Here is an 18,698-nt window from a genome sequence, read left to right as displayed (position 1 = left end):
CGTTTGATACCATACACCTTATGGGAGGAAAAAGAAACCTACGCATTTCTCTTTAACTTAGATGCACTCGGTAGGTAGTGTCAGAAAGTCGTGTGTGTATAGACTATCCTGTCACAAAATGCGGCGAACATTCTACATGACGGTAATAGTTTGATTGCTGTGTTTACATGTTTACATTTGGAGAGCAGCATTTACATCGGATCTTTCAGTCTATAATGTTGTAGTGATATTAACGTACTGTAAACTTAGTAACTAAATTATTTTGACTAAGGTTTGTCTTTAAAAACTGAAAGAGTACTGCTGACGATACTGACTAACTTTACCATCTGAATAAACATAAACAACAAAAGCTGATCGTACACTTACCAAATCTGTAGAGACAGGACAATCAACACCAACTGGAACCGTGTATTTTTTAAAAGTCCGGATTTTACCATTTCCAGATGCGAAAAGCTCTCGGGTAAAAAATGTTCCTTACAAACGTATTTCTGTCGCGTGCAGAAAGAAGTACAGTCCAGCTGTGGAATTAAAAACAACCGTTGTCGCAGCACATTTCTAAATGCAACACTGACGACCCATGTCTCCAAACAATTCTTCTTCTTCCACTTGTTTAATTACGGTTGGCAACACAACGTGGCGTCTCTCTGCCGTCTGAACATTGTAACAGGTAAAAACAGTCTTTGAAGCTATCATGCATATTAATGAAGTTTAGCCTCTTTTACAATACAGTGCGCCGATTGGTTAATACCAAGTCTATCTCATGAATTAATGATGAAAACTCAAAGATGTCGCGTTGTAACCGCCGGTACAGACAACCAGTCTCCATTCTGGAATTCACACAAGAATCTAATCGCCGTGACGTAGCTGCTAAATTTCTTTTCAAACCGCAAGAACGAATTTGCTCGAAATAACACAAAAACAACGAATTTTCACTTTTTTTTTTAATTATGTGTGTCCTAATAGTGTTTTTAGCAGTATAGGAAACATATACTGTATGTCTGTCAACATCTCAAAAAACGTTTTGGTGACCCTTTAAATTTAGACTTTTTTAACATATATATTTTTGTTTATGCATTTGTGCAATATATATATTTATGCATTTATTGTAGTCATTATAGTGTGAATGGGATTTAAAAGAGGCAAGTGGATGGGTTTATATTATGAACTGCTGTGGCAAATATCTTTGAGGTTGGATGAAGGGAATGTGCGTATCTTAACAGCGTGATTTTGCCTGGAGCAAGAATCAGCTTTTTTGAAAGCTCACTTACAAACTCATTAACAGCAGCAAATCAAAGGCTCTAGTATTTTATCATGTTTTTTTATCACATGCTCTCACACATGCAAATTTACAGACTGCAAGCCTTGTTTCACCATAGTGAACACACCCTTAACTGAAGTGTGTGTTTTTCTGGATGAAACTGGCCTAGTAAGTTTGACGGTGTATATTCTGTGTGCAGGCTGACACAGTTAAATTCTCCTTCACATGATCGCTCAGAGAGCCTAAAGCCTCTAATGGTGTCAATGCCTCCAAGATTAAGACTATTCTGGTGAGCTATGGAAGAAGCTCAGTCATCACAAGAAAGTTTAACCACTTGGTATTAAGTTGCAGTCCCGCTAGACATTAAGCATGGAGAGTTTCCTCAAGCATCATCTCTAGGAGAAGGATTATGTCTCTAGGGCTTCTGATTTTAATTAAATAAAAAGTTGAAAAATTCACTATACAAACTTTGTATGTACATTGTATGTATAAAGCCCAATTTCTACTTCATTGAGTGATCGCCATACCCCACTGTTCGTCCCTTGCACATAGCCAACACCTTTGTAAGCATTTATATTTAAGAATTCTTTCTATGTTGCTCTCCGAAAGGACTTCTGAAATGCTAGTAGGCAGTGGAGTCTCTATGTTCTATGTGCGGTTTCAGTGTGCCTGTGTTTTGTATTTATGCTGGAAATATATGCAATGCTATTGTAGAATTAGCTTAAACTCACACTCATTCAAGGAAGAAGGAGAGTTCAACAACATTTATCATAAAATCAAAGCTGTAGAATTAGCATGGATGGAGGTGAGACCCACCATTTAATTGCCTCCAAAAATAAAACAATGGTCTGTCAACTCTCATTAACGTAGATGTATAGAAAGGGTTAAATCACATTCTGTACTCGAGCCCTACCTCTATCAAACATAATACACTACCTGACAATAGTCTTGTCATCGATCCCAGTTGGACGAGCAACAATTAATAAATTCTTGTTGATCATATGAAAAAGTGACAGACGTTCGATTTTTCTGATAAATCATCTGTTGAACTGCATCCCAATCATCACAAATACTGCATAAGAACTATTGGAACCCACAAGGACCCTAGATTATCAAAGAAATCAGTCATGTTTGGTAAAGGAAAAATCATGGTTTGGGTTACAGTCAGTATTGGGGCGTGCGAGAGATCTGCAGAGTGGATGGCAACATCAACAGCCTGAGGTATCAAGACATTTGTGCTGCACATTACATTACAAACCACAGGAGAGGGCAAATTCTTCAGCAGGATAGCGCTCCTTCTCATACTTCAACCTCCACATCAAAATTCCTGAAAGCAAAGACAGTCAAGGTGCTCCAGGATTGGCCAGCTCAATCACCAGATGTGAACATTATTAAATATGCCAGGGGTAAAATAGAGGAGGCATTGAAGATTAATTCAAAGAATGATGATGAACTCTGGGAGTCCTGCAAGAACGCTTTCTTTGTTATTTGAAGTTATTTGAGTCATTGCAGAGATGTATGGATGCTGTCCTCCTCATGGGAAGCTCATGACAGTCATACACAATATAATTTTTTTTCCACTGCACCATGACTTTATATTCTATACTGTACATTATTTCTGTTAAGTGACAAGACTTTTGTCTAAGCAAAGTCAGATCTTACTGTCCTAATTAAATAATTAAAAATCAAGGCATGATCATATTTTATTTTGGTAAAATAAGCATAATCTAGAGGCCTTTGCATTTTATTCCACTTCTGATACCAACTAGAAGGCAAGTTATTATTTGTTGTTCCTAAAACTTGGATAGGCGACAAGACTTGACAAGACTTTTGTCAGGTATGTACATTGTGATTAGTTGTGCCTTTCCTTGCTGTCAAATGAAAGGCCCTACGGTAGGTTTTAATGTTCTCAGCACCAAAACTAGTTCACTTAGGTCCCCACCAGTATTAAAAGCAAATCTACACTCTTGCATAAAATAAACACAAAACAAAATTGTCCATTTAGACCTTAACACTCCCATCACCATCTTCCAGAGTTTCAGCGGGGTCTTAAAAAGTCTAAAATTTAAAAATCGCAATTTAATCGTGAAACTGTAATATTTTTATTCAAGGTTATCATACCGTCAGAATCTTATACCGGGCCATGCCTAGTCCAAATGTAATTTGCGGTATTAAAACTACAAATGAGACCAACATGCAATAGCCAATCAGCTTTCTGTTATTAAACTCAGTGCGCGCGGCGAATGTGACGTCATCGCTGTGTTTTCGCAGGTTCGCTTTGGGTGTGCGACATGATTTTTGAGGCGGAGCTCATGAAATTTCTTGAGACTCTGGTGAACAGTTCACGCGGCGCCGCGTTTGATTTGAGTTGAATATGAAACACTTTGAAGAGATTTTGTCTGAAAGAGGTATGACTGTACAGATATCTTTATGATCCGTCCATGCTTGATCATAGAGATAACCAGATGACCAATAATTATTGGCTAGAAATTGCAACAGCCGTAGGAAAGGAGGGAAGTTTTTGTAAAAATTTGGAAAAACTTGAGGAATAAGTCAAAGTTTAAAATAAGTTGTTTGTTAAAACAAAAAAGAGGCCATGCAAAAGTGGAGACCCATGTTTTTATATTACAGAATATGTTTTTCCACCATTCATAGGTTTTACACTGATGTAAATGTTACAATTTTCAATTTAAAACAATTTACAAGTTACAACCTAAAATTAAATAACAAACTATGTTTTTGATAACTGGAAAGGAATATTTGAACCTATCAATTTACAATATACTGATGCCCAATTTCTAGGCTTTATTGGGGATAATGGTCAGGAATGTTGGACTATTATTGCCTTTTTAGCTTAGTAAAGGACAGAAACTAGCAAGACAGTAATGTGTGAATTGTTGAGTGGGCAAAATAAAAATTTAAAAAGTCAGTATTTTTAGTAAGTGTACTTTTTTTTTTTTTTTTTTTTTTTTTTTTTAACTGTCCGAAATATAAACAAAAGCAAGTGATGCATCAAAGTTTGATTGAAAAAAAAATCTTGAATGTTTATAAAAATCTTATCTATAATCTATAATCATTAAAAATAAATTATGAAAATAATAAAAAGCAATGTTTAAAAATCTTCAATGATATTAATGATATGACCTAGTTCCAGAAACTTTCTACTTCTGTTTATCCGTCTGATTTAAAGGTCTGTTTATTTCCCTGTCGTTTAAAAGAAAATATCAATGGTGAACCCGTAAAGTATAAAAGCCTCACCCGTTTCATGGGGTAGGCGATGCTGTGCCAGGTGAAAGTATAAATCAGCCTTAAGATGTTTTTTTTTTTTTTTGTAGTTCAATGGTGCATCTAAATCTGTCTTTAGTACTGTTCAATTTGAATACATTTATTTTACCACTAATTTTGTGATTTTGCATTTTATCTTTGTGTATGCGTGTTTTTGTTATTGTCATTTAGGTCTTAAATTTAATGCTTAATGGTCTTAAAAAGGTATTAAAAAGTCTTAAATTTCACATTATATGTTATGTTATGTTTGGGCCCTGCCCAAACTTTTTACAGCTGTATCAAGTTGGCCAATCACAGATCTTGCTCTGTCGCAACATGGTATTAATTTTTTTGATAATTGTGAGATTGTGTGAAGTTTGTGCTGGACCTAGCACATGCACTTGATGTAGAAGTAGAACCTAGCCTTAAGTGGCACTTTTCTTTCATTGTTTGAGTGTGATCTCAAATATGTAAAATTTATTTTACGCAACTGTTCAGTAAAGAGGTTAATTGTGAGTGATTGTAAGAGACATTGACAACATTGTCTGTTGTTCTCTGTTTTGCCAAGGAAATCATTTTAAAGTAGGAGCATAACATTTGTGGAAAGCTACAGAATTTAATTCCTGAATGTTTTAGAATTAAAATGAGTTTGCCAGTGACTCCTTAATCTATTCAGAATAATAATTCCTTATATTTATATATGGCGCTCACTGAGCAGTATAGACTCCCGATCAATCTACTGGTGGGTTAGGACTCACACAGACTGCAGGTTAAGTGCTCCCTGCTGGTTTCACTAACCCCATTTCCGGCAGCAACCTAGCTTTCCCATGTGGTCTCCCATCCAGGTACTGACCGGGCACAGCCCTGCTTAGCTTCAGTGGGTGACCATGTGAGAGTTGCAGAGAGCTAGCTGCTGGCACAAAGACTTTAAACCGGGAGAATTTCTTCAAGCATCATCACTATGAGAAGGATTATGCCTTAAGGACTTCGCATTTTAATTAAATAAATAGAACTGGCTAGCCGCCGGTACTTTATCAAGTACCTTGCTTAATTTTTTAATGATTCAGTTATTTTTTTTATATAAATGATCCAATGACTCAATAACACAGGCCTCTACTGGTAATTTTAGTGTAATTTTTTTGTTGTTGTTTGTTTATTTGTTTGTGTCATCATATTATATCACCAGACTGTGCTTAAGAATATTCAGAACCAGCCAGATCAATGGAGTGATTCACACATATGAATGTAAAGTTGTGTTAAAGTATGATTACATTTACAGCCATTACAGTGGGAATCTGAGGTTGGTCATACAAATGTGCAGCTTTACCAAAAACAAGCTGCTTGCTTTTGAAATGTCTTTGTAGGCTGTGCTTCATACGTTTACACATTATTGACAATAGACCTTTTTGTCCTCAAAAACTGCCTAAAATGTCACTAATGTGATCACAACTTTAAGGCTGAAGGGTGACTCTTGAAATGTGCGATAGCAAATGCACACAAGATCACTCATAGCCAACGCATAAAGCTCACAAATTGAAGCAACACCCATGGAAATGATGCATTCAAAGTATCAAAGCTGTCATGGAGGAAGGCAAAAGAGTGACATTACCCAGATCAACAAGTTCATATGTTGGTTGGATGTTAAAAGCTTTTGCCACTTAAGACTGCATGAGAAGTAAAACGGTGAAAAGGGTTGCTTGGGTTGCCAATTATGGGGGATGCTTTTAACAGTCAGGCAAAAATGAAACACTACTGGCTCTGCTGTAACTGATAGTCACTATGTCAAACTAACTCTGGTGCTCAAGTAAACAAACATGAATATAGTGTAAATGTTTCTCTTCAAAGAATCTTTCAATCTGAGTCAAACTACAAGTCCTTGCTTGTTGAATTAGCATTTTTGGTGGAACAAGGTGTTTTGAGCATTGAAAAGATGCAACACATGCCCCTAAAGACCCACTTATTACAGCCATTTAAAAGATGCAATACATCACCCCTAAAGACCCCCTTATTACAGCTCAGCTTCACTGTATAATCATATCATTGTGCTTAAACACGTCCGCTGGCTTCCTCTTCTGCAGAAGTTTGTGCACTAGAAAAAGACGGCATTTTTATGATGATATATGGTTTCTTGATTAATTTAGGATGGCTTTGTGGTGCGGATCTATGCCACCAGCTCAGATCCGGCCCTACAGCAGGAGCTGCAGCTCAAACTGGCCAGGAAATGTCTACATGCCTGTGGGATCTCCCTCTTTGACCTGGAGAAAGATCTTCATATCATCAGTGAGTCCTATGCACACACATTTGTACAACAGTGTCAGTGTTTAAAAGGAAGTGAGTGTTTAAATACGCTAACTTGGTGTTGTCTCTTTTGCGGTGCGTGTGTGTGTTTATCCTCAGGCACAGGGTTTGATGAGGAAGCAGCCTTGATTGGTGCTGGCAGAGAGTTTGCTTTGATGAAAACGGCATCTGGGAAGGTAGACTTATCTCTCTAAGTTCTTAAGTGTCCCTGTGTTAGTATTAAACTAAATGAGTTGGGTCTGTCTGCGGACTTCAGGACAGGGGCCTAACATGGAGGGGGCGTAACTTGTAGTAGAGGCCTTACTTAAAGTTATGTAGACCCACATGTCAACACTATGTTGTCAGCAAGGTGGCATCTACTCCACACAGTTATTAACATCTGCACCATCTCCAACCCTAAACTCAACTATCAGTTATTAATGTCTGCACCTTCCCCAACCCTGAACCCCACCATCAGTTATTAATGTCTGCACATTCCCCAACCCTAAACCCAACCGTCAGTTATTAATGTCTACACCTTCCCCAACCCTAAACCCAACCATCACAGTTATTAACGTCTGCACCTTCCCTAACCCTAAACCCAACCATCAGTTATTAACGTCTACACCTTCCCCAACCCTGAACCCCACCATCAGTTATTAATGTCTACACCTTCCCCATCCCTAAACCCAACCATCAGTTATTAATGTCTGCACATTCACCAACCCTAAACCCAACCATCATTGTTATTAACGTCTACACCTTCCCCAACCCTACACCCAACCATCACAGTTATTAACGTCTGCACCTTCCCCAACCCTAAACCAAACTATCCATTATTAACGTCTACACCTTCCCCAACCCTAAACCCAGCCATCATAGTTATTAACATCTGCACCTTCTCCAACCCTAAACCCAACCATCGTAGTTATTAAAGTCTACATTTTCCCCAACGCTAAACCTAACCATCAGTTATTAACGTCTGCACATTCCCCGACCCTAAACCGAACCATCAGTTATTAACGTCTGCACATTCCCCAACCTCAAACCCAGCCATTATAGTTATTAACATCTGCATCTTCCCCAACCCTAAACCCAACCATCAGTTATTAATGTCTACACATTCCCCAACCCTAAACCCAACCATCACAGTTATTAACATCTACACCTTTCCCAACCCTAAACCAAATCATCACAGTTATTAATGTCTACACATTCCACAACCCTAAACCCAACCATTACAGTTATTAATGTCTGCACATTCCCCAACCTAAACCCCACCATCACAGTTATTAATGTCTACACCTTCTCCAACCCTTAACCCAACCATCACAGTTATTAACATTTGCACATTCCCCAACCCTAAACCCAACCATCACAGTTATTAATGTCTACACCTTCAGCCAGTCCGGCCAAGCTCCTCTATCCAGGAGAAATTAAGTAATTTGCGACAAATACGGGAAGGTGATGTGACGCCAAACCAAATGTCTGCACATTCCCCAACCCAAACCCAACCATCACAGTTATTAACATCTACACCTTCCCCAACCCTGAACCCAACCATCATAGTTATTAATGTCTGCATCTTCCCCAACCCTGAACCCCACCATTACAGTTATTAATGTCTACACCTTCCCCATCCCTAAACCCAACCATCACAGTTATTAACGTCTGCACATTCACCAACTCTAAACCCAACCATCATAGTTATTAAAGTCTACACCTTCCCCAACCCTAAACCCACCCATCATAGTTATTAACATCTGTACCTTCTCCAACCCTAAACCCAACCATCAGTTATTAAAGTCTACATTCTCCCCAACGCTAAACCTAACCATCAGTTATTAACGTCCGCACATTCCCCGACCCTAAACCGAACCATCAGTTATTACATCTATACCTTTCCCAACCTTAAACCCCACCATCAGTTATAAACGTCTGCACCTTCCCCAACCCTAAACCCAACCATCAGTTATTAACTTCTGCACATTCCCCAACCCTAAACCCAACCGTCAGTTATTAACATCTGCATCTTCCCCAACCCTAAACCAAACCATCAGTTATTAACGTCTACACATTCCCCAACCCTAAACCCAACCATCATAGTTATTATTGTCTACACATTCCCCAACCCTAAACCCAACCATCATAGTTATTAACGTCTACACATTCCCCAACCCTAAACCCAACCGTCACAGTTATTAATGTCTACACATTCCCCAACCCTAAACCCAACCATCAGTTATTAATGTCTACACATTCCCCAACCCTAAACCCAACCATCAGTTATTAATGTCTGCACATTCACCAACCCTAAACCCAACCATCACAGTTATTAACGTCTGCACATTGCACAACCCTAAACCGAACCATCACAGTTATTAACGTATGCACATTCCCCAACCTCAAACCCAGCCATTAAAGTTATTAACATCTGCATCTTCCCCAACCCTAAACCTAACCATCATAGTTATTAATGTCTACACATTCCACAACCCTAAACCCAACCATTACAGTTATTAATGTCTGCACATTCCCCAACCTAAACCCCACCATCACAGTTATTAATGTCTACACCTTCTCCAACCCTTAACCCAACCATCACAGTTATTAACGTTTGCACATTCCCCAACCCTAAACCCAACCATCACAGTTATTAATGTCTACACCTTCGGCCAGTCCGGCCAAGCTCCTCTATCCTGGAGAAATCAAGTAATTTGCGACAAATACGGGAAGGTGATGTGACGCCAAACCATAGAGCAGGGCTATTCAATTGGCGGCCCACGAGGTAATTTGTTATTAAGCCAGCCCTCCAAATAGTGTGACCAAGACATCAAAAATAAATTTAGTTCAGTCGAAAAACAGCCACTATATTTATGAAGCAATGTGCGTCTGTTCACTACAGCACGAGCTGCAGTTGAAGGCTGCGCATGGCGTGAGTCACCTGACATTGAGTGAGTGGTGCAAGCAGCCGAAAACATTTGGATACTTAAGCTTAAAGGCTTCTCGACGCTCCATTTCTGTTTTATGGAATGAAACCGCTGCAACTAAACAAAGCTATGCCACCTGTGCGCTAGTTTGAACTTCCAAGCTTATAGCTACACCAAGGCTAATACGCACACACACTGGGTTAACTATTGCAGCGTTAACAACCGTTAATTTAAATACTTAACTAATATAAAGCTTACATTTACATTAGACGTGATAACCATTAAACCATGATTATTCTTCAGACAAATTGTGCAACCAAAATCTATAATTGTTGCAGCCCTAATTGTTATGCAAAACACAACATATGAAGGTGTCTGAATGAAGAAGAAGCCTACTTAAGCAATGCACTGCGTTTGTTGCGCTTTGAAATAAAACATTTGAATATGTTTGTAAAAAAAAGTCTATTGTATAATGCAGTGATGTTATGTAGTTTCAAAATACAATATATTCACATTTTAATGTAGAAAAATACAACAAGGGTGTCTTAAGGAGCAAAAATACAACATATGGGCTAATATGCTGTTATATATAATATGCTAATATGCCTCTCATTTGGGATGCTCTTTATGAACTGGCCCTCATGACAAACTAATTGAATAGCCCTGGCATAGAGCAAAACAGACAGCAAAATGGGATAATGTAAGTTTACGTACTCCTCGTTGGAGAAAGACGAGTTTAAACCACTGAAAACAACCGCATAATTTATTCTATCAAGGTTTGTTTCTTCTGAGCTTATATATGGTTGTGCTCCATTCATTTATTTAACTACATCTGTTTATTAAGTTAAAGGTTTGATACTGATTAGAACTTGAAGTGGCGACGAGGTCTTAAAATATTCTGAGAAGGTCTTTAAAAAGTCTTAAAGGGCCACCAAACCCCCCCCTGTTTCAGCAGGGTGTTTTTACACCTCTAGTTTGGAAAAAGTCAGGAAAGTTGGTGTGTCCAGCTCTGTTTAGGTGGGAGTGTCGGAGGAGGGAAAGAAGGAAGGTGCATAAAAATTTGCATAAAAATGGGAGTTTCAGTTTGGGAACGCGCTGATTTTCACAGAGGCAAAACAAACACAGACACAAGGGAGAAAGACAGTGACTGTGTTTACATGGACATCAGTAATCAAATTACTTGCCAAATTATTAATTTGTGGACTTTAACTGCAGTTTGGCACTTTCATTCAGGAACGTTTTCATGCATGCCCCCAGTGACAAGCGAGATTGATTCGAGGAACTGCTGGAAGAGTGTTGTTTTAATGCAGTGTTTAATACCGCACGGCAAATGGGGAAAAAAAAACCTCCGCATTTCTCTGTAACATAGATGCACTTGGTAGGTAGCGTCAGAAAGCCGTGTGTGTGTATAGGCTATCCTGTCACAAAATGCGGCAAAAATCCTTCAAGACAGTAATAGTTTGATTGCGGTATTTACATGTTTACACTCTGAGCAGCATTTACATCTGAACTTTCAGTCTATAATGTTGTAGTGATATTAATGTAATGTAAACGTAGTAACTAAATCATTTTGACTAAGGTTTGTCTTTAAAAACTGAAAGAGTACTGCTGATGATACGAAATAACTTCGGCATCTGAATAATCAAACAGAGACCACTGATCGCTCACTTACCAAATCAGTAGAGACCGGACAATCAACACCAACTAGAGCCGTGTCTTTTTTTTTAAAAGGAGACGAGCAGCAAATCAGGATTTCACCATTTCCAGATGCGAAAAGCCCTTGGGTAAAAAAAATGTTCCTTACAAACGTATTTCTGTGGCGTGTCGCGTGCACGGGGGTCCGCACGTGAGTCCAGCTGCGCTCTCATAGCGGTAAATGAAAACAAAACTTTTGTTGCCGCAACACTGACGACCTGTGTCTCCAAACAATTCTTCTTCTTCCACTTGTTTTGACAACATAATGTGGCGTCTCTCTGCCGTCTGAACACTGTAACAGGTAAAAACAGTCTTCGAAGCTATTGTGCATATTAATGTAGTTGCACGGCATACACAATAGAGCATGCTGATTGGTTTGAACCAAGTCTTTCTCATGAATTAATGCTGCACACTCAGAGACATCACAATGCACTCGCAGGTACAGACACACAAGAATCTAATCGCTGTGACGCAGCTTCAAGAATTGGTTTTAAACCAGAAGAACGAATTTGCTTGAAATGCAGCAAAAACCAATTTTCACTTTTTTTTTTTTTTTTTGTGAAATATGTGTGTCCTAATAGTGATTTTAGCAACGTGGGACACATAAACGACTGTCAACAGCTCAAAAAACATGTTTTGGTGTTTTGTGACCCTTTAAAAAGGTATTGAAATTGCATATACCCTGCATTAAGATTATTTTTCTCACCCTATTTGCAAATATATTTGCTTGTTTAAGCAAATAGTGACTTAATTTTGATGGGTTGTTTGTACAGAAAACAACACATAATGTCTCATTCTATTTTATGTGTCTCATATGTATCTTGATTAAAAGATTTTTTTAGATATTTGGATTGAGAACAGGACAAAACTACTTAGTTTTTATTTTTATTTTTGAATAAAGGGTTGGAAATGAATGTTTTTCATGTTTTTTGTTTTTATCCGATTCATCGATTAATCAAAAAAATAATCGACAGATTAATCGATTATTAAAATTATCATTAGTTGCAGCCCTAAATATAACTCTTGCATTCCTAAAAATTGTCCAAAGTTACTTTTTAAGTAGTTGTTTTTGTGTGTTTTTGCATTGTGTTGTGCTACATTTACAACACAAATGTGGCACAGAAGTGCTTCTCGAGTTGGGTTAAGTGGCTTTTTCACAAATAGCTTAATGCTGCTCAGAGGTGGCATAAATGCATTTACACACCAATTAAAACTGTATATTGTGATAGTAGCGGCTCAGGTGGGTCAGAGAAGACATAATTTAGCCTGGCTTTTACATGGCATTTTGCCTTTACATTGAATTATGAGCAGGCACACAGCTGCTTTAACTTGGCACCTTTACTCTGCTTTTGCTGAGTCGCTGTTATGTCACTGTAAATCTAAACTACAAACAAAAGCTTTTCTACGATTAAACACTTTGTCTAATAAAAGTTCGCTGAAGCGTAGCCCTTAATAAATTCAGCTGGCGCACAATCATCTGGCCATTTAGGAAGTACATTTATTTTGCAGTCCTCATAAATCTACATCAAGCGGAGGTTGAGTGAGATACTATATGTGTACCTGCTTGTTAGAGCAGTGTGTGAGGTTTTACATCAGGCAGTGATGGTGTCTCTGGTGTGAAAGAGAAGCCTGTGGAGTCGCACTCATGCCTAAATAACTGGAAGTAATTTGATTATTCTACCCTTCCAGTCGAGCACTGAGCTCTTTGACACTATGTGATACTGGAGCGTTATAGAGGCCAAAGGGGAGCACAGCTTGTGTGTATTTACACGTGATCCTAGAGCAGTACAAATACAGGGAGTGGACTGAATAAAACACACAATAAGCATTAAATTCAAGAACAAATCGACTTTGGAAAGTAAAACAATTCAGCCATTTTGCTGATGACTAGATTTGGAATTGTTACAAAAATATTCTGTTAAATAATGCTGGTAGATAATTCATGGGTGGTTTATTATCTCAGTGGACTTGTCGTTGTCAGGTGTGGCTAAAAGTTAAATTTGAGTATTGGGTGCGTCTCATTCATCTGTAGCATTGGAGTATGTTTTAGGGAGGTGCAGTGTGTGTGTGTGTGTGTGCCCGGCCTCATGAGATATGAGAGCTGCTGTAGGTTTATCATCCTGTAAGACTGAACTCACTCTTTACCTTATCTGGAGATTATCCAGTCCACTGAGCATAGCAGTAAAAGCAGGACCGGATAAGTCGTGACTGGGCAACTTTCCTAAAGGCTGTGGTCTGTAATATAAAAGAAGGTCATGTAATTCTTCGTGCACATGCATTAATTGATTGCAGAAATGCTGACGTGCATTTTCTGTCATCGTTGTTTGCAGCCAAGGTGTTTTCCATTCCTGAACTACAGTATTAGCATTCCATGGGACACTTTAAAGATACACTGCCAATATTTATATATGTAATGTGTTCATATTGAATAAAGTACAAATAAAGTATTTATTTATTTATTTTATTTATTTATCCACCAATCAGGCCTGTATGGTAGAGTGGCCAGACGGAAGCCACTCCCCACCTGGAATTTGCCAAAAGGCATCTGAAGGACTCTCAGACCATAAGAAACAAAATTCTCTGGTCTGATGAGACTAAAATTGAACTCTTTGGAGTAAATGCCAGGCGTTATAGTTTGGAGAAAACCAGGCACCGCTCATCACCAGGCTAACACCATCCCTACTGTGAAGCATGGTGGTGGCAGCATCATGCTGTGGGGATGTTTTTCAGCAGCAGGAACTGGAAGACGAGTCAGGATAGAGGGAAAGATGAATGCAGCAATGTACAGACACTCCTGAATGAAAACTTGCTTCAGAGTGCTCTTGACCTCAGATCGGTGAATGTCCTTGAGTGGCCCAGCCAGAGCCCAGACCTAAATCCTATTAAACATCTCTGGAGAGATCTAAAAATGGCTGTATGCTGTCACTTCACATCCAACCTGATAGAGCTTGAGAGGTATTGCAAAGAGGAATGGGCAAAAATTCCCCAAGACAAGTGTGTCAAGCTTGTGGCATTATATTCATAAAGACTTAATCCTGGAATTGCTGCCAAAGGTGCATCAACAAAGTATTGAGCAAAGGCTGTGAATACTTTTGTACATGTGATTGCTTTAGGTTTTTTATTTGTAATAAATTTGCCACAATTTCAAAAAATCTTTTTTTCCACATTGTCATTATGAGGTAATGTTTTTGAGGAAATAAATGAATTTAATCCATTTTGGAATAAGACTGTAACATAAAAAATGTGGGAAAAGTGGAGCGCTATGAATACTTTCAGGATGCACTGTGATTGTGTAGTTAATTTTTTTTCACATGTGTTTAAGTACATTATATTAGGGCTGCACAATAAATTGGAATGAAAATGAAATCGCATTTTAGCAAAAGCTGCGATTGTCATGCACATCTGGTCAAGGAAGCATGACTCTGACATTTCCATATTTAGTTTTTCTGTTCAAATAGCTCTTTTTGTGGAAAAAAAAAATCTTGAACTTAGATTGATTGGGGTGATTTTGTAAGGGTTTGCATCAAGTATAAAAATAATAAACGAATTGCAAGCAAGAATTACAGCAGAGCAAAGAAAAATAACAAGAAACAGTGCTTGGGTTTCCAGAGAGTCAAACTGTATCCCAGTACAGAGCTTGAATAATGAAAAAATAACGCTGCATAGTCTTCATTGTATTAATAAGTCTGTAAAATTATTCTTCATTAAAGTTACAAATGTTGAGCGTTACATATGTTGTACGTTAAGTTTCACTCTGTTATAGTTATACGTTCCAATGACTCCAAAAATTACATGTATACTCAGTTGTTGTGCTGATCAACTATATTTTGTGCAGCCCTACTTTTATTAATTTAACATGACTAATAATCATACGACAAGTTATATGATACAGAAGTGATGCAAACAATTGATTCTCTTTTGATTTTATGATCATGCCAATTAAATTGTCCACAATATTTTGCTTAGCTTGTCACTGAACTGTGGCTCTGTGTAGCAAACGGTACTCCATCTGAAAGAAGCTTCTGGATATCTACAGCTGATTACAGAGCCACTTTTATGCCGTGGTCACACTAGAGTTTGTTCTGTCCTATTTTCCTGTCCAGAAAGATCATGTTTTGATCTTCGATTGGTCTCATGCAGTCACGTGATGCAATTTTGCAGGTCAGAGTTCATCGAGCTTTAACTTTGCGATGCAGCGAACTGTGAAACTTGTCACACTTTCCTTGCGCTTGCGTTTCCGGTCTGACGCATTCCAGTGCGTATGAATGGAAGTCTGTTGGGAGAAAAGTCCAGTGTGACCGTGGCTTCACTTACAAAATGCACATGAAAATTGTCTTCGATTAATTTTTTTAGCCCTAGGTTCTATGTAGTAAAAGCTGCTCCATCTGAAAGCAGGTACTGGAGATGTAGGGAACCAGCTTTACTGACAAAACCTGTCCTGGTTGTACTTTATACCACATATTACATGGCTTCTTGCCACAAAATATGAAAGTTATGCACAAAACATTGTTCTGAACAATAATAGTTTATTAATTCTTTAATCAAAAGCAAAACTTACCCAGTAGGCACAGGACGTCAATATGACGCCAGATTGAACCCCAAATAAGTGGGACGTTGCAGTTTTTGTGGAAAAAAAATCCACAAACCTTCAGAACCTAATGTCAGACCGACGTCAGTGTCCAACATCAGACAGACGTTGGATTTTGGTCCGTTTTCAATGCAACCCAAAACAACCAAATATCAACGTCTAATTATGTTAAAGCTTGAAGCTGTGTGGACATTACCACTATGATGTCTATTAGTTGTTAGATTTGGGCTGCCATACCTGGTGAATATACGTCAGTATTTGATATCAAAATACCATTGTCTTTAGACACTGGCTAGACATTGAATTTTGGTCACCTAGCATCACAACCTAAATGTAACCTAATATTAATGTCTTATGATGTTGTGTGCCTGCTGGGGACAGAAACCGGCTAAGTGGAATTAAGGGAGCATAAATAAATATTGTCCAGTCGTAAGGAGGAGCCAAACAGTCAAAAACAGCAGCCTGACAAGGCATGGGACGATAACCGTTTTTATAGTATACCTCGTTTTGAAAAGGTCAAGGTCAATTTTCGGCAATATCGTTCCTAAGGTATGTGTAAAATTTTTAATTTAAGTTTTTTTTAGGACAACAGAATCTCCAGCAGAAAATATCGTTTTAAATGGTAAAGAAATCTGTTTTTGAAACAAATGAAGACAGCAGAAGTCAAAAATTCATTTAGCCTGTCATGTATACTCTTACAAAATATTTTAAATGTTTCTCAAAATAAAATATATTGTTTAAAAGTGAAAAATGTTTTTTGTTTTTAACCCCATACATTTAAAAAGAATATATTTTATTTTAGTTTTTTAGCAGTAACCATAATATTGTGAGATCGTGAAACCGTAATATTTTTAATCCAAGGTTGTCATACCGTCAGAATCTTATACCAGCCCATGCCTAAGTGTGACAGACAAGCATATAAATATTAATGTGGATATATGTATATGGATGTGAACATATTCACTGGTCAAGATACCCGGACGAGCCTTTCTTAGTCAGTGGTGGTTATCTTGGAATAACATGCCTTGGAATGTCATGACTGACCAATCAGAATCAAGTATTTCAGACAGCTATGCAATAAATTGTTATGAGGGACATTTTCAAATTGATAAATTGATATTTAAGTGCCACAGCACCCTTGAGTGGAAGATCAATTTCACAATGGCTAAATGACTATTAAGCACAATTAAGTTTGTATGACTATTTTCAAACATCCTTCCTTACATCTTTGTGTGGTATTCTGTGGAAGTGAAAAACATAAAAGTTTAGACAGACATGACGTTGAGTTAAGAATGCCAGATATTGCACAAGTGTGAGCTATTTCTCTAAAAGGGCACAGTTATTAGCAGTCGCAAAATAATTGTCCCGTCACTTGAATGCTTTATCTAGTGTTCAGTGTATGTCTGTTATCTGTCAGATGCATTTGTTAACAGACTTGATAACACACAAGGGAAATGTAAACATTGTTGTCTTCCTGTCCACTGATGCAGATCTACTATACTGGAAAGTATCAGAGCCTCGGTATCAAGCAGGGCGGACCATCGTCTGGGAAGTGGGTGGAGCTGCCCGTCACTAAATCGCCCAAGATTGTGCAGTTCTCAGTGGGACATGACGGCTCCCACGCTCTGTTAGTGGCGGAGGATGGGAGCGTCTTCTTCACGGGCTCCGCCAGCAAAGGGGAGGACGGAGAGTCAAGTATGACAGGAATTTATGGCAGGAATCTAAAGATAATGTTGTTTTCAAATGCATGCTAAATCTCTAGTTTTTCATGTTTGTCTTTAGCAAAAAGCAGACGACAACCAAAGCCCTACAAACCCAAGAAGATGATCAAACTCGAAACCAAGACGGCCGTTTACACAGCCTGCAACAATGGCAGTAGCAGCATCATCACTAAAGATGGAGAGCTCTACATGTTTGGCAAGGATGCCATTTACAGTGACAGTACCTGTAAGTGTCTGTTAAAAAATTGATGGCCTCTGTAAAACCATATTTCTGTCTCCTCTGGGAGAGATCATTTAGAGCCAGTTCATGATCTACATTCACAAAAAGTGGGTTATATTTAGAAACCTCCATATTTGGATGGACATCCGATTATATAAATAAATGGCTTGCATATTTTTTTTTCTTTATGAAACTGGGTTTCTGCCAGCTTAGCTTAACTGCTGATGTCATAGATGCATTCCTCCAGTTTCTTCTCTACATATAGGGAAACTTTAATTCTGAAATCATTTGTGTTTTTTTTTGTGCTGGGCCGTTATCGGCGTTAACGTGCTGCGTTAACACGAGACTCTTACAGTGCAAAAAATAAATTATCCCCGTTAATCTATTCTCAAAGTTGGGTTGGGAGCTGGGTCTATTCTACGCAAGCTATGATGACTTTCACCTTGATATTTTAGTGTGGATGTATACCTGACCAGTGAGCCGTCTGACAAAAAAGTGCCCTTCTGAATCAAATCAGCAGGATGCCTGACTTTAACTCATGCCCCCGTGACAAAGTGGGGTATTAGACGCAAATAAGGAGTAAGGACTGGTGAGAGTGTTATGGAATTTAATAACGCATGCCAAATGGAAAGAAAAAAATCTTCAGCTTTTTTACTACCTAAAAATATGTCCAAAAGGAGCAAAAATAAATAACAAATAAATGAGGGCCCAAAACCGAGGCCTGCCTGAAATGGCATATCTTCTC

General features: G+C 38.3%; 1 protein-coding gene across 17 annotated transcripts in view; it reads left to right on the top strand.

Moving 5' to 3' along the window:
• mycbp2 (MYC binding protein 2) overlaps nucleotides 1–18,698 on the top strand; it is a 239,118-nt gene that overhangs the window by 62,062 nt on the left and 158,358 nt on the right. For all 17 annotated transcript variants that reach the window (XM_056464968.1, XM_056464976.1, XM_056464962.1 and 14 more), the window contains exons 10-13: nucleotides 6,664–6,802; nucleotides 6,920–6,996; nucleotides 17,503–17,707; nucleotides 17,795–17,959. In XM_056464968.1, the coding sequence (XP_056320943.1) occupies nucleotides 6,664–6,802; nucleotides 6,920–6,996; nucleotides 17,503–17,707; nucleotides 17,795–17,959 (586 nt within the window). The remainder of the gene's footprint in view (nucleotides 1–6,663; nucleotides 6,803–6,919; nucleotides 6,997–17,502; nucleotides 17,708–17,794; nucleotides 17,960–18,698) is intronic.

The sequence above is a fragment of the Danio aesculapii genome, chromosome 9 (assembly GCF_903798145.1).
Source record: "Danio aesculapii chromosome 9, fDanAes4.1, whole genome shotgun sequence".
NCBI lineage: Eukaryota > Metazoa > Chordata > Actinopteri > Cypriniformes > Danionidae > Danio > Danio aesculapii.
This window is presented reverse-complemented; position numbering and strand designations above follow the sequence as displayed.